Here is a 14,742-nt window from a genome sequence, read left to right on the forward strand (position 1 = left end):
TCCACCCAACCAAGCCATGACCAAGAACTCTCATCCCGAGGACGCTGCTGGAGCTCATCCTTTCCCCTCTCCTCTTCGGCTGTGGGCCTATCTAGCCCGTATGCTCCCAATTTGGTCTCGGCCCTTCTGCAGATCCCCAGCAGTGCCTAGGGGCCCAAGGGCCTGAGAACCAGACAGTTCTCGGCCGCCTTTTGGCTCAGAGAACCCCCCCCCCCCAAGCCCAGAGTTCTGGCTCCCCGTGGGACCTCAGACTGTACTCCCCACCCCCAAGTGGAGTCCCGCGGCTTCACATAGCCTGATGTCTGCCTGGCACCAGTGTGGAACGAACACAGTCAAATTTCCACGCCTCTGTCCCCACAAGAGGCCCTAGCCACATGGTAAGACAGAGGCGGGACCCACACATCAAGCACACTACAACCCAATACACTACTTTCTGGCTTGCTCCTCATGGTTTGCTCAGCCTGCTTTCTAGGACCACCAGCCCAGAGGTGACACTGCACACGGTTGACTGCACCTCAATATCAATCAAGAAAATGCACCGCAAGCTCGCTCACAGGCCAGTCTGGTGACAGCATTTCCTTGAGGAATGTTTCTCTTTCCAACTGACTCTAGCTTGTGTCAAGTTGACATAATACTATCTAGCACAGACTAACAGACTATTTATGTGTATATCCTGGCGCTGTCAGAGTTACCGAAGACAGGAGTTCGCTTTACCTAAATATGTCCTGAGTTTTTCCTAAAATCACGAACAGTTCTCCTAAAGCATTACAGAACAACCATCACAATGGGGAAACAGATGAGGCTGTACTATGAGGCCGTGGTCTTGTCTGCTGGAGCTACCATGCCCTCCAGTCCCTCCGTGTGTCCCACTGCTGGTGTATTAGCATGGATCACTTAGGGAAGGCTGAGTCTGCCACGTTTGTAGAGTTTCTTTGTTCTTTCCATAGTTAATAATTAACTCTTTCAAGCCAGTGAGAAAGCTCTGCATGGAAAAGTATTTGCTGCAGCAGCCGGGTGAGCAGAGTTTGATTTCTGGAGCCCACAGTGAGTGGGAGAACTGACTTCTGAATTTTGGCCTTCTGACCTCTCTCTCTCTCTCTCTCTCTCTCTCTCTCTCTCTCTCACACACACACACACACACACATACACGCACACACGCACACACATACGCAATAGTAATAGATAAAATAAAAACATAAAAATAATAGTTAATAGTTCTCTTGTGGAAATCATGTTGAAACTATGAGAGTTTTCTTTTTAAGACCTATTTTTAATATCGTTGATTATGTGTATATGTGTGTGTGTGGGGGGGATGGACACATGAGTGCAGGTGGCCAGCTGGAGGGAGGTGTCAGATACCCGTGAAACTGCAGTCACAGGAGGTTGTCAGCCACCTGATGTGGGTGGTGAGAACAAAGCTCAGGTCTTCTGTAAGAGCAATATGTGCCCTTAACTGTTGAGCCCACTCATCGGCCCCAAATACCTTTTTTAAAAAAGTTTTATTCATCATCTTTATTTTTTTATTCATATTTTTTACTCATCATCATCTTTCTCTCCCTCTCCCCTACTGCTCCCTCCCTCCCTCTCTCCCTCCCTCCCTCCTTCCCTCCCTATCCTTGTGTGTTTATGTGTCTGTGTGTGTGAGAATAAGTGTATGTGCGTATAACTGTATGTGTGTATATGTGTGTATGTGTGAATAAGTATATGTGTATGTGTGTGTATGTATGTGTGTATATGTGTTTCTGTGTGTGTATAAGTGTATGTGTGTGTCTATGTGTGTGTATATAAGTATATGTGTGTATATGTATGTCTGTGTGTGTATAAGTATGTGTGTATGTGTGTGTTTGTGTGTGTATAAGTGTATGTGTGTATATGTGTGTCTGTGTGTGTATAAGTATGTGTGTATGTGTGTGTGTGTATAAGTGTCTGTGTGTGTCTGTGTGTGTCTGTATGTGACATGTCGAGGTCAGAAGGCAACTCTGTGGGGTTAGTACTTTCCTTTGACATTATATGGATTCTGGAGAATTGAACTCTCGTTGTCAAACTTGCATTCTTGAGTGACTAGTGCCTTTACCTGCTGAGCCATCTTGCTGGCTCCGAGTATGTGACTATTTTGCTTCTTGTCAAACATACATACCTGCTGCTGATCCCTGCCGCAATGTCTTATTACAATGGGGTGGCTTGATGGTCATTTTCTAGGGCCACTGTTCTCTCTTACACACACACACACACACACACACACACACACACACAAGAAAAAGAAAAAAAGAGAAAAGGCCGTCTTCCTGCTTTTGTCTCTTAATCTCTACGGGTGTGAACACTCCAGGCTTGCTCAGTTTAAACGACGAAGGTGTCCCAGACTTAGGCAGTGGGGGTGGCCTCAGGCCAGATCTTACAGGAAGGCAGCTTATCAACAGAAAGTAACCTGAGCAGGCCTGTGCCCAGACAGTGAACACAGCGACCTTCCTTCCTGTGTGGGCTGTCAGAGGAGATGGAGGTGACACCCTCAATCGGTCTCCCCTTTCATCCCAAGTGAGCAAGAACTCCAAGGTTTCACGGGTCCTGGGTTCAGTAGCCTTGTTTCATCCTGTGACTCAGGGTTTGGTTGATGGGTGACCGTGTGCAGTCTGGCAGGACAGCAGATGGCGCGGCCTCAGCTTTCACCTTCATCCCACCGGTCCCTCTTACCAGAAAGATCAGTGCCATGGACCATGGTCTCACTGAAAGATAAAAATCATTCTCTCCTCCAGCCGCCTGAGCTCTGGAGCCCAGAACCTGTTCTTCCAGGATACCATTTTTTGCAGGTCGTCTTGTGACTCTGCCACCAGAAAGAGAGTGTGAGAAGGCCAACCCCACGGTTAAATGCAGCATTGCACAACATTGTTGGCCATTACCAGAAGATGGACGTCTGTGGGCAGCAGGGTGTGGATGCTGAAGTCTGACTCCCTTTCCTCCTATGCTGAGGATGAGGGCAATGGATCTAGCCACATGGGGTCCCCACTGTCATACAGGTCTACTGGATTTCTTTATTAGTTGAGGACCCACGACTTGCTAGCCATGGCCTCTTTAGAAGGTAGGCAAAGTGGGGGTGAACAGGATTGTGTATTTTATAGAACTGAGAGCTTGAGCTCAGAGGTAACTTTTTTTGAAACGTCTTTTTCTTATTTATAACTTTTGTGTTCACCTTAAATTCACCTGTTTGTTATGTGTCTATGCGTGAGTGGACACATGCCGCTCTAAGTATGTGGAGGTCAGAAGTGAGCTTTCAGGAGTCACTGTCTCCTTCCACCGTGTAAGTTGTGGGGACTGAATGCTAGGCATCAGAGTTTAGTGACAAGCACATCTACCCACATGGAGAGCGTCCCTGGGGCGAGTGGAGTTAGGGTTGAAGATCTGGAGCTGACACCATGTGAAGGCAATTGCTGTGGCTCCGGAAATACAAACCTAGGGCTCACAGGTACAGCGATGGCACTTAAAACCACGAGACTGGATGAGGTCATCCGGGCAAAAGATGTAGATCGACGGAAGAAAAGGCCAGACAGTGAACTGTAAAGTAAAGCAAACGACACCTCCATCCACGCCACTCTCCAGAGGTGCCACATGAATACATCCAGAGGACACTGAGAACCCTGGCAGCTCTGGCTGTGGGCCCCTAGAGCAGGGCTTACTGGGGGGCGGCGCCTCACGCGGGTGTGGGCGGGGCCTCGGCTCCGGGCGGCCGCTCTGGGGCTTGCTGGCGGCTTGGATGGTGACGTCACTGCATGACTGGGTTTTTATGAATGAAAGGAATCCTGTGCGTGAGTAATTCCGGGAAGCTCGCCTTACAACTGCGCGCGGCTCCAGCCCCCTACGCCGCCTGTTCTATAACAAAACTCCGAGCGGCGCTGCGCGGAGCGGGGTTTCTAGTGAACTGCGGTCCCGATCGGAGAGGAGTAGGGCTCGAGAGCGGCCTGGGACCGCCACCGGGACAGCAGCGACCAGCGCGCACTGAGCGCGGGGCCTGGCGGAGAGCGGTAAGGACCCGTCAGGGACGGGGACCGAGAGTTAGGAGTGTGCGCTCCGGGTCCTGCCTGGGCCGCGCGTGGTCCTGCCCCTTCGGCGCCCCTTGAACATCAGCTCCGCGAGGGGCCTCGGAGGGGCTGGCTGGGAGGCGGTGCGCGGGCCCGGGAGGAAGCCCGGACGGGGGCGGGGGCGGGGCGTGCACGTACGTGACTCGGTGAGAACAGTGTCTGGAGCCGCGCCCAGCACCTTGTGTGCGCGGTTTGTTTACGTCTCCCGGTGGCGTGCGTGCGCGTGTGTTCTCTGGGGAGCGCCCTAGGTTCTGCGGACTGCGTGCACACGGTGTACTTCTGGGTGTGTGTGTGTGTGTGGCCGCACGCGCTCCCTGGAGACTGACACTAGCCCAGTGTATCTTGAAGTGGGTGCGCACTGGTGTCCACTGGAGCAAATGCGGAATAAGGACCCGAGTGAAGGAAGTGGCCCGGTCGGTGGTCACACCAGGTCTGGAATTTTTCTCCCTCCCTTTCCACCCTCCGTCATCCTCCCCCTTTCCACCAGCCGGGACTGCCCGGCCCCTGTTGTCTCTGGAGTTTCCCCTGGCTGGAGCCATGTGACATCAGTGTTTGTTCCTCGCCCAGCGCGGGTGCCTGCAGCTTAGAATAGAGCAAAGGTTAGCGAGCCAGCCTTCTCCTGGCCACCTGGTGGATCTGGTAACCTAGTACATGGAAGTCCTTCCTTAGCCCCAGGTTTTCTGGCTCAGTATAGACTGTTCATCCCTGGATTGCCTCATTCCTCCAGTTTCAGGAGAAACAGGGAAAGCCAGAAAGCCTGTGACAGACCGGGGAAGACGAGGCTCCCGGACTATTCTGGTGACTACTGTGGCTGGTCTGGGTGTCTGAGGCTACACCTGCTGGGTCCAGGAGGATGACACGAGGCTGGCTGTCACCTCCTCAGATTGGACTCCTTAGAGTGGACCTCTGTGTGGACCGCTGGACCCCAAGTCTAATTAAAGACTGGGTCAGCTGGCACACCTGGAGTCTACCAAGCTCCAGCAAGATCAGCAGCCAGTGCCAATCCCTGGTCTTCCTGAGGGAAGGGTTAATGTGTGTGTGTGTGTGGGGGGGAAGAGCTGCAAGAAAACACCTGTTCTGGGAACCCCAGGATCCCACTCAGACTTTCCCTCTTGCCCCCTCCCAACCTGAGGGTGCTGGAGTCCGAGGAGGTGGGAACTGAGCTTGTTAGGGGGTGGGATCAATGATATTTTTAACTTTGAGCCCAGTGAGTTCTGCTACCACTGTGAGGAGTCCAGGCTCCCCATCTGCAGCGCGATGGCAGGAGAGCTCTGGAAGGTGCTCTGGAAGCTGAGATGCACAGCCTCTTTTCCAGGGGAAACTAGGAAAGCAGAATCAGTCCCAAGGCCTGGAGCCGAAGGTGTCTGTAGAGTTGGGGGGTTGGGTGCTCGTAGCTCGGACCACAGAAATCATGTGGGTCAATCCTCAGACCTCATCAGGAAACGTCTCCCAGTAGAGCTAGGGGTCAGAGGTGAGGGGAAGTGGCTAACTGGCTCACTGACAGATGGAAACTTAGCATTGAAACATTCTATTTCCCCTTTAGTCCCCAGGGGTCGGATAGGACCCAGGAGTCCTAGATCATGCACTTTTTTTTGTTTGTTTAATGAGCATTTTGCCTACATGTATATGCTTGCATCGTGTGTGTGTGTTTGTGTGTGTGTTTGTGTGTGTGTTTGTGTGTGTGTGTGTGTGTGCCTGGTGCCAGCAGAAGTCAGAAGAGGGTCTCCGGTCTTTTGGAATTGTAGTTACCAGTCATCATGTGGTTACTGGGAAGTACAAATGGGTCTTCTGTAGGAGCAACAAGTACTCTTAACCACTGAGCCGTCTCTCCACCTTATTTATTTTGGAAGGGAGGACAGATTTACTTGAGCCCATGGTGTGAGGGGATATACACTCACAGGGGCCGGAAGGCTTGGTGGTTAGACCAGTTCATCTGAGGCTGTGGTAGTACGGGGCTACTGGCTCCCATCTCAGTGCACCTGGAAGCTGCTGGGCCAGATGTTGGGAGTGGGGCCAGATCTAGGGGTGGGGCCAGATGTTAGGTGTGAGACTCACCCGAAAATCCAAAGATTGCCTTCTAGGAAACAAAGTAAAAGAACCAAAGCAGTTGATACAGTGTAGCTGCTGAGCTAGATGGGATGAAGGAAAGCCAGGATTGTCTAAGTAGCAACAGGGATCCTACTTAGCTGGGGGTCAGTCATGGAAGGTTTCCCTGGGGATGTGGTCTAGGTGGCTGGTGGTGACTCTGGAACCCTGAGGACAAGGTCTGTGATTTCTCTTGGACCATCAAGGCTCTGCACGGGACCTGGCAGACAGTAGGTGCTTTCTGGATCTGTGGCTAGTTGAAGTAGTGAGCAATGGGTCCACCATGTCCTTGAGCTCCGTGACACAGGTAGAAAGAGGACCTTGGGTCCAGCAGAAAGCAAGACTGTGGGCTATTGGAGGCTTTAAGGAATTTTCCCCAAGTGAGCAGGTCCTGCAGGGTGCAGGAGAGTTCCTCCTTCACACACACAGAGCCTTTGTTCCTTTGACCAATAGTCAGCAGCTATTAGTGAAAAAGATGCTGGGAGAAGGGAGGGAACGTGTTAGCAGCCGGAAGCTCCTCTGTGGCCTGGGGCCGCTGGTAGCATGGGCTCTGTGGTTTTGATTTTTTTTTCCTCCAAAGATTCTTTAAAACTCATTTTCTATTTACATAGATGTTTGTACTTTAGTGAATGTATGTGTACCACGTGCGCTGATGCCGGTGGAGGCCAGAGGGTGTCAGGTCCCTGAAACTGTAGCTGCAGGCAGGTATGATCCCCTTGAAGTACCGGGGACAGAATGTAGGTCGTCTGCATGAGCAGCAAGTGTTCTTGACTTCTGAGCAATCGATTTAGCCCATTTTTTTTTTTTTTTCTATAGGGTCTTATGTAGCTGAGCTGGCTTTGAACTTCTGGTGTTCCTACCTCTGCCTCCTGAGGGCTTCGATCGTGGTGTACGCATCATGACCACACCCGACTAGCACAAGGTCTCAGGTCTCAGAACATGCCAAACATGGTCAAGTTTGTAGGTTTGTGTTTCGAGTGACCCCTTTGACGCTATTGGAGGTGGAGGTGGAGGTGGGGGGGAGGGGTTGTTCAGCAGTGGTGAGGCCACTGTGGTCTTGGTCTAGCTGGAAGAGGAAGTGGCCCCTAGCTGTGCAGGTGGAGGGAGAAAGGCGGTAAAGGCTCATAGACTGGCTGCTTGTGCTCTCATGTCTCTGCCTCCAGGAGGCCCTCCCTGGTTTCCTTTCTTTTCCTCCCATGCCTCCACCCTGCTAGGGGCTCTGAAGCTTTATTCTGGGCCAGACTCTACCACTGTAAACTTGGACATTGCCGTTGCTGGGTGGTACCTTAGTCTTGGGGGTGGGGGGGTGGGGGGGGTGGGCATGTTGGGAAATCCAGGCCCAGAGAAAGGGAGTTGACAACCTGAAGTCACGCGGTGAGAGTGTGGGTGGCTGAATGGGGCTGGGACCCAGGCTGCTGCTCCCCTGCGGTGCGGCTCAGCTCTCAGCCTTGCGCCCTTCCAGCAGGGAGGAGGCGCTCCGCACTTGCTGCCAAGACCCAGGCAAACACATTTTTTCCCTCTGTCCTCAGCCAGTAAGCACTATGGCTCAGCAGCCAGAGAGGAGCCCATGCCAGTGGGTGGGCCGTCTGCAGGATGTCTGGGGTGTACAGCAAGGGGCCAGAGACAGGGACAGGAAGGCCATGGCCCCTGGCGGGGCAGCCGTCATGTCCCTGAGAATGAGCTCACTCCTGGGTCTCCGAAGAATACTAGGAACCTCAGACCTGCAGTTGGCCCTGCTGGCTTCCCCAGGAAGAAGAGAAGCCTTGAGGGTGGTGTCCCTGGGTCAGGCAGGCTGGTGGCAGTGGGCTGTCCTTGCCTTGTGTCCTGGAAACTGGGGCCTGCTGCTGGAAGCCAAAAGCCAAAGGTGATGGGAAAATCCTCCTTCTCATGTTGGACGTTCCCTCTGAGACTGGCTGATTGCTGAGCTAGGACATTCCTGGGCAAATGTGGGCCTCCATGGACGGCTAGTGTGCCACCGAGAGGCCTGAGGCTAGAATGGGGGTTGGAGGGACAGAGGAGGATGGGCAGGTCCCCAGCTTTCCTGGGGCCAATCACTCATTGTCTCTAAAGAGCATGGCTTCAGTCCAAGCTCTCTTGGGGGGGGGGGCAGGGGACTGGCTGTGTAGAGAGGGATTCTGAGGCCATGCGAAGAAAACAGGGAGGTTTTGGAAGACTGGGGCTGTTTCATCTCACTGGAAACAGGTGTCTGCTTAGAGCTGTGTGTGCTCAGCCACCCAAGTCCGACTCCGAGTTGACCTAAGACTCATGCATTTTACACACTGACTCCACTCTACAAGAGGGGGTGAGGGTGGGAGGAGGGAGACCAGGCTCAGGAAGGACAGCTGACTGGTAAGGAGCCGGGCTATGCTGCCAAGATTCTGGAACAGGCACTGCACCCCAGTACTCCGCACTCAGTAGGTCCTTAGTTAACCCATGTGGGAGAGACCCTCTTCTTCCACCAAGTCTCCTGACAAAGTAGTTTTCCATACCCCGACCCCACCCAGCTCCACCCAACTGGCAAGAAGGCCTGGATATGCGTTGTCATTTGCCGCAGCCAGCCTAACCCAGGTCCAGGCAGCACAGGCAAAATGGCTTCCTCTTCACAGAGGTGAGGAGGCAGGGCGCAGAGAAGGGGCTGTACAGAGGGTGTACTGTGAGGAGGTGTCTGGCTCAGTGGAGCTTCAGCCCTGGGCTATGTCCCCTCTGTCACCCTCTCTGAACATTACTTGACAGTGTTATCAGGAAGAGCATGAAGATGATGGTAGGTCAAGAGTCAGTCCCGAAGCCAGACAGTGGTGGCCCACGCCTTTAATCCCAGCACTTGAGAGGCAGAGGCAGATGGATCTCTGAGTTTGAGGCCAGCCTGGTCTACAGGGAGAGTTCTAAGACAGCCAAGGATACCCAGAGAAACTTTGTCTTGAGGAGGGAAAAACCCAACCAGTCCTGAGATTGTCCCAGTGTGAGGATTCTACCCCCATTGCAGATAGGCGGCTATGTGGCTTCTAGCAAGTAATGTCCCTCTCTGGGTCACTACCTGGGGCCTTTCCTGCATGCAGCTCTGTAGGTGATCCTTATTGGCTATGCTGGCTCAGAGCAAGCCCTCGGAGCTGACTATAGCCCTGACAGCTGGTCAGGCTCAGCAATTTTACTAAATTCCCAGCTGTTCCGCGCCTCTCTATTTCTATGACAAGTTCTCACTAAAACTGTAGAAGAAATCATCCCACTCTACAGAAGGGATAGTAGAGACCCATCTACTATCTACTAGATAGAGAAGGTCTTCCCAGGTTGCACAGCCTGGAGAAAACACAGACAGGACTCTGGGCTTGCCTCCCAGACTGTGCCCCTTTCCCTGTTTCCTGTGCCCTGATCTAGGCCAAAGGTCATATGGGTGGGGTCCTGATGCTTGCTCCAATTCTCCTGGCACCTGTGAAAGAGATTCCCACAGGTGGGAGTCAAAATAGAGGGAGGTGGCCTAGTGGGGCTAGCAGGGTAGGGATGGGCACAGGGCCTGCCTGGAGCCCAGCATGGGTGCCTGGGTTCTGTCTTCTGGTTAGTAGGGATCCATGGGACCCGTGGGAGGTGTCCATGTGAGCTGTGTCATGTCTGATTTTCCCAGTGGGCAGGTACTACCCCCACCCAACTCCCACCTGTGTGGCTCAGGCAGGGGACTGTTTAAAGAAAGGCCAACGCAGGCATAGTGGCCCACACCTTAATCCTACTCAGATGACTAAGGCAGGGTGATCAGAAGTTCTAGACTCTCCTGTAAAGTCAAGTGGAATCCTTTACCCAGAATCAGCACCGGAGCCTAGACCTGCCCAAGTCTCAGCACCAGGCGGAGCAGCTTCCAGCTATATCCATCATAAGAGGCACGGAGGCTTTTTGTTCTGTAGAGATAGGGTCTTGCTGTATAGCCCAGTCTGGCCTTGAACTTGACATGTAGCCAAGGGTGAACTAAAATGTGATCTTCCTGCTTCAGCCTGGCCTTCAGGTTGGCCTCCCCAACCCCGGGGATTACAGGGTGTGGGTCATGCCTGGCCTGGTGGCTCTTGTTTAGTTTTTGGATGGTTTTGTTTGAGACAGGGTCTCACGTAGCCCAGGCTGGCTTTGAATTCACAATCTATTTGATGACCTGAACCTTTGACCCTCCTGAGTTTTGGGATCACGGCTTTGTACCCCAACTCTCCAGCAGGGCCCCTAAGACCCTGCTAGTCCTGGGGCCATAGTAGCCATTTCAGTCAAAACAGTGTTTTGAATGGCCAACTTCCCTTTCCTTCCCAGCTCCTTCCTGCTGACTGAGCTGCTAGACCCCTGACCTGGTAGGAGTTCTTCCTCTGAAGCCCCAGACTGTCCCCACCTCGGCCTGAGTCATCCTGAGAATCCCACAGTTGTCACATGAACATCTTCTCTAGTCAGACACTGTTCTCAGCCCTGGGGAAACCATAGAGGATTCAACATGGTCTCTACTGTGGAAGAGGGGACATCCTCACAGGGCAGACACTGAGACAGTGCTGCATGCATGTGCTAACAACTCAGTGTAAGATGTGTGTTAGCACGCAGGGTGCAAGTGTGTGTGGAGGCCAGAGGTTGGTGCTTGGAGTCCACGATTGCTTGTGGCCTTTAATGAATCTGGAGCCCCTGGTTCAGCTAGCTTGTTCTGGGGAATCCCACACCCACCCCATCCATGCTGGAATTACAAGTGGAGCATAACACTTTCCCTGTATTTGCATGGGTTTTGGGGATCCAAACTCTGGGTCTCCCACTTGCCCTTTTAAATTTTGAATATTTATTTTTATTTCATTTGTGTGAGTATTTTGTCTGCATGTATGTCTATGTACCGTGCGTTCTATCCCCAGTGCAGAAAGAAAGGAAAAGGACTGGAAAGATGGCTCATGTAACCCAGGCTGGCCTCAAACGTGCTATGTAGCCAACAACTGGCCTTGAAGTCCTTCTTGATCCTCTGCCTCCAGGGTATGGGATACAGGTGTGGACCACAACACCATCTTTCCTCCACGAGTTTTTATCCACCTGTCTCCCCAGTGCCCTGTACATGGCAAACTGCAGCTACTCAGGAATTGGTCACTGAAAGAATGTGAGGCTCTTAGGCTCATGGGGAAGGCTCTGGGCGACCAATGGGGTGGCTTTAGGCTAGGGGATAGCCTAAAGCTATCCCTCTAGATAGTTGCTGTTCCCTCTAGAGCAGTTGTTGTTAGCCTGTGTGTGTCTTGACCCCTTTGGGGAGTTGAATGACCCTTTCACAGGGGTCATATATCAGATATCTTGCATATCAGATATTTATACTACAATTCCTAACAGTAGTTGGTAACTAACTCTTGGTAGAGTGCTGGATGGACTTTGGGTTTGATGGGGTGCTCACTGACCTGCACACATACATTCTGGGCATATTTCTGTAGATGGCCTATAATCCCAGCACTCAAGAAGCAGAGGCAGGAGGATAGTGAGTTTAAGTCCAGCCTGGATTACATGGTAAGACCATGTTTTCAAAACAAAGAAGACAGATGAGATGGTAAAGGGGCTTGCGGCCAAGCCTAAGGATCTGAGATGGATCCCCTAGAACCCACAGGTGGAAGGAAAAAACAGACTCCTTGCCTCCTATCCTCTGAGCTCCAAACAACTGTCACAACTCTGGTGTACCTGACTTATACATTAATGTATAAGAGAACACACACAAAGGCTGCACTGTTGGGCTCAGAGGAGGTTGCAATTCTGAGATAGAAGCTTTCAATGCCAGGTACGGAGATCGGCTTTTACTCAACGTAAAATCATGAACAAACCAACCAAGGTGACCCTGAACTTCTTTCTCTCCCAGGTCTCCAGCCCAGAAGGCACTTTCTGAGAAAATGTCCGTGGATCCCTTATCTAGCAAAGCCCTGAAGGTGAGGCTTCTAGCTCCTTATGGTCTCTCTCTGCTGCTGCTCTACCGAGACATCCCAATTCCCCTTTCCTTCCTGGAAGCCCCAAAGGGGACTCAGCAGGGACGGGGCTACAGGGGCAGGTTACTTCCTGCTGAGCGCGCTTTCCCCATTGCAAGGGGCTTTCCAGGCTGGGTTTCTCAGCTGGGTCCAGGACTTGACGCGCGTGGTTAGTTTGAGCCCTGGGTGACCTCCTGTGAGCTGATGCTGGTCCTGCTCACCTTCAAGGTCTTGGCTCAAGTCCAGTAGCCGCCTTCACGGGAAGTGGGAAGTGGGGCGCGATGGGAAGTGGGGCGGCATCCCCAAGCACGGCCCCGTGCTTCTGTTTCCCCACGGCCCCTCAGGTCAAGCGCGAGCTGAGCGAGAACACGCCGCACCTGTCGGATGAGGCGCTGATGGGGCTGTCGGTGCGCGAGCTGAACCGCAACCTGCGCGGGCTGTCGGCCGAGGAGGTGACGCGGCTGAAGCAGCGGCGCCGCACACTCAAGAACCGCGGCTACGCGGCCAGCTGCCGCGTGAAGCGCGTGTGCCAGAAGGAGGAGCTGCAGAAGCAGAAGTCCGAGCTGGAGCGCGAGGTGGACAAGCTGGCGCGCGAGAACGCCGCCATGCGCCTGGAGCTCGACGCGCTGCGCGGCAAGTGTGAGGCGCTGCAGGGCTTCGCGCGCTCGGTGACCGCCGCCCGCGGGCCCGCGGCACTGGTGGCACCCGCCAGCGTCATCACCATCGTCAAGTCGACGCCAGGCCCCTCCCCTGCGCCTGACCCCGCCCCCTGCTCCTAGTACCCGCCCCCCCCCCAACATCCCTGGGACCCACTCCCGTCCTAAAGAGCCTGAGTGCCTTCTGCTCCCCGTCCCTTTTCTCTGCCACGGCGACACGTTGTAGTGACTTCACATTCCTTTCCTGGGCTCTTAACTCTTTTAGGCCCCCAGACTGGGACCTGATGGGCCTGGGGAGAGGCAACTTTGCTAAGTTGGGGGTGGGGGGAGGCATTGGGGTTCTAGGATTCCCTGGGCTGAAAGTCCATCACAGATTGAAAGAGAGGTCGTGTGGAAATGGCCTGGATGGAGGAGAGCTAGTGGGAGAGGCTTTGGATTGTGCCAGTATGCCCTTCCGACCCTACCAGGACCCAGGACTAGGTGTGGCCTTGTGAGGCTGCCCTGCTCGGAAGCAGAACTCAAGAGATCTCTCAACTGTGCTTGGGTCTTGGGAAGGTCAGGCTTTCCCAAGCTAAGAGTCTTTGGAACGGATCAATGAAGCTCAGTTGACACAGGGGAAGCTGTCAGGCAAAACGACCTAAGGCCACTGAGTACTGAATAGTTGAGCTGCAAACCCAAGTGGGGCCTTCTTACAGCTGCCTTAGTAAACATTCCAAGCATGACTTTCACAGGGGGAACGGTACACATGGGGACTGAACAACGTGGTAGGAGAGCCTCCCTGGCCTGGGAGACAGCTGTCTGTGTGGTGGGGAAAGAAGCTGAAGGAGAGAGGAGGTGACACAGAGGGATGAGGTGAGGAGCTGGCCAGCCAGAGAAGGGCCACTGTGGTAGACAGAGACACTATAGTCCTGATGCGAGGAATGGGGTGGGGATGGGGTGACTTGGAATTAAGGCTTCCACTTTGGTTGGGAGTATCTATGGTGGTCTGGGGGGCTGACCACTGTTCCCCTGGGAAGTCCAGCCCTAGCACCTTCCCAACACTGTATACAGCTGACTCTTCCACACCTTATTTATTGCACGAATCTAAGTTATTCTCACCAGCCAGAGTCCAGCTCCTCTTCCCTGGGAAATACGTGGGCCCTGAGCTGGACTTATATTTTATACCTACAAATACACCACATTTAATCTTATATTTAGGGAAAGCTGGGTGGCAACAATATGTTTTTTTTTTTTTAATTGCCCAGCTCCCAGAGTTTATTTATTTTCTGACTTCAAGTGAGCCAGTTATCTGCCTTGAGTATTTTGTAGACTTTCTGAATAAAGTCAAGTTCTCTTTTTCCACAAGAGAAGTGCTTATCTTGAACTGTTTTGTGTGTGCTCTAAATGAGTGGTCTCCGATGGGTGGGAAGGGACTTCTGGGTCAGGGGAGGCTATCTATATCCCATTGCTAGCTTTTGCAAGCAGGTGTGGATGGAGACAGGCCAGAAAAGTGGTGCTCACACTGTACGGTGCCAGGCAGAGAGAGGTCCTAAGTTTAAAAAGCTATCTTCCTGTCGCTTTCACATAGGTCCGATTTTTTTTTTTTTTACAACCCCATGGGAACTACGTCCCAGTGTACTTGAGGACCCAGAGAGAGAAGTGAGTTCTAGGCGACAGACTTCAGTGTCAGTCAGGAGAGGGGTGTGTGCATACTCACTGACTCTGCCATCCCGGGTGAGGAATGGAATCCTCTGGTCTTCAGCCAGGGGAACAGGGTTTAAATCCAAATGGACTTTTTCTGGGTAGTACTTCCTGGTTTTTTTGTAGCTCCCGCTTACTTTGAAACGACATTTTAATATAGTTCTTCATGTTGTAGTGACCACTAATTATAATTTGTTGCTACTTCAGAACTGTAACTTTGTAACTTTTATGAATCCTCATGTAAATATTGGATATACAACCCCTAGGAAAGAGGTCGTGACCCAGAGGTTGAGAACTACTGCTTTAAAATAAAGGCGGTAT

General features: G+C 52.6%; 1 protein-coding gene across 3 annotated transcripts; it reads left to right on the forward strand.

Moving 5' to 3' along the window:
• Window positions 1-2,924: 2,924 nt before the first annotated feature.
• Window positions 2,925-14,104, forward strand: Maff (MAF bZIP transcription factor F). Of its 3 annotated transcripts, none has more exons than XM_028789945.1 (3): window positions 2,925-3,073; window positions 11,983-12,049; window positions 12,430-14,104. In XM_028789945.1, exons 2-3 carry the CDS (start codon window positions 12,014-12,016, stop codon window positions 12,862-12,864), a joined length of 471 nt encoding a protein of 156 aa, XP_028645778.1. In that variant the 5' UTR covers window positions 2,925-3,073; window positions 11,983-12,013; the 3' UTR covers window positions 12,865-14,104. The 3 variants fall into 3 exon arrangements, with proteins under 3 accessions (XP_028645778.1, XP_028645777.1, XP_028645776.1); XM_028789944.1 differs by lacking the exon at window positions 2,925-3,073 and adding an exon at window positions 3,779-4,013; XM_028789943.1 differs by lacking the exon at window positions 2,925-3,073 and adding an exon at window positions 4,313-4,500.
• Window positions 14,105-14,742: the final 638 nt, after the last annotated feature.

This window comes from Grammomys surdaster, unplaced genomic scaffold (genome assembly GCF_004785775.1).
Source record: "Grammomys surdaster isolate TR1022 unplaced genomic scaffold, NIH_TR_1.0 125852, whole genome shotgun sequence".
NCBI classification, from domain to species: Eukaryota; Metazoa; Chordata; class Mammalia; order Rodentia; family Muridae; genus Grammomys; species Grammomys surdaster.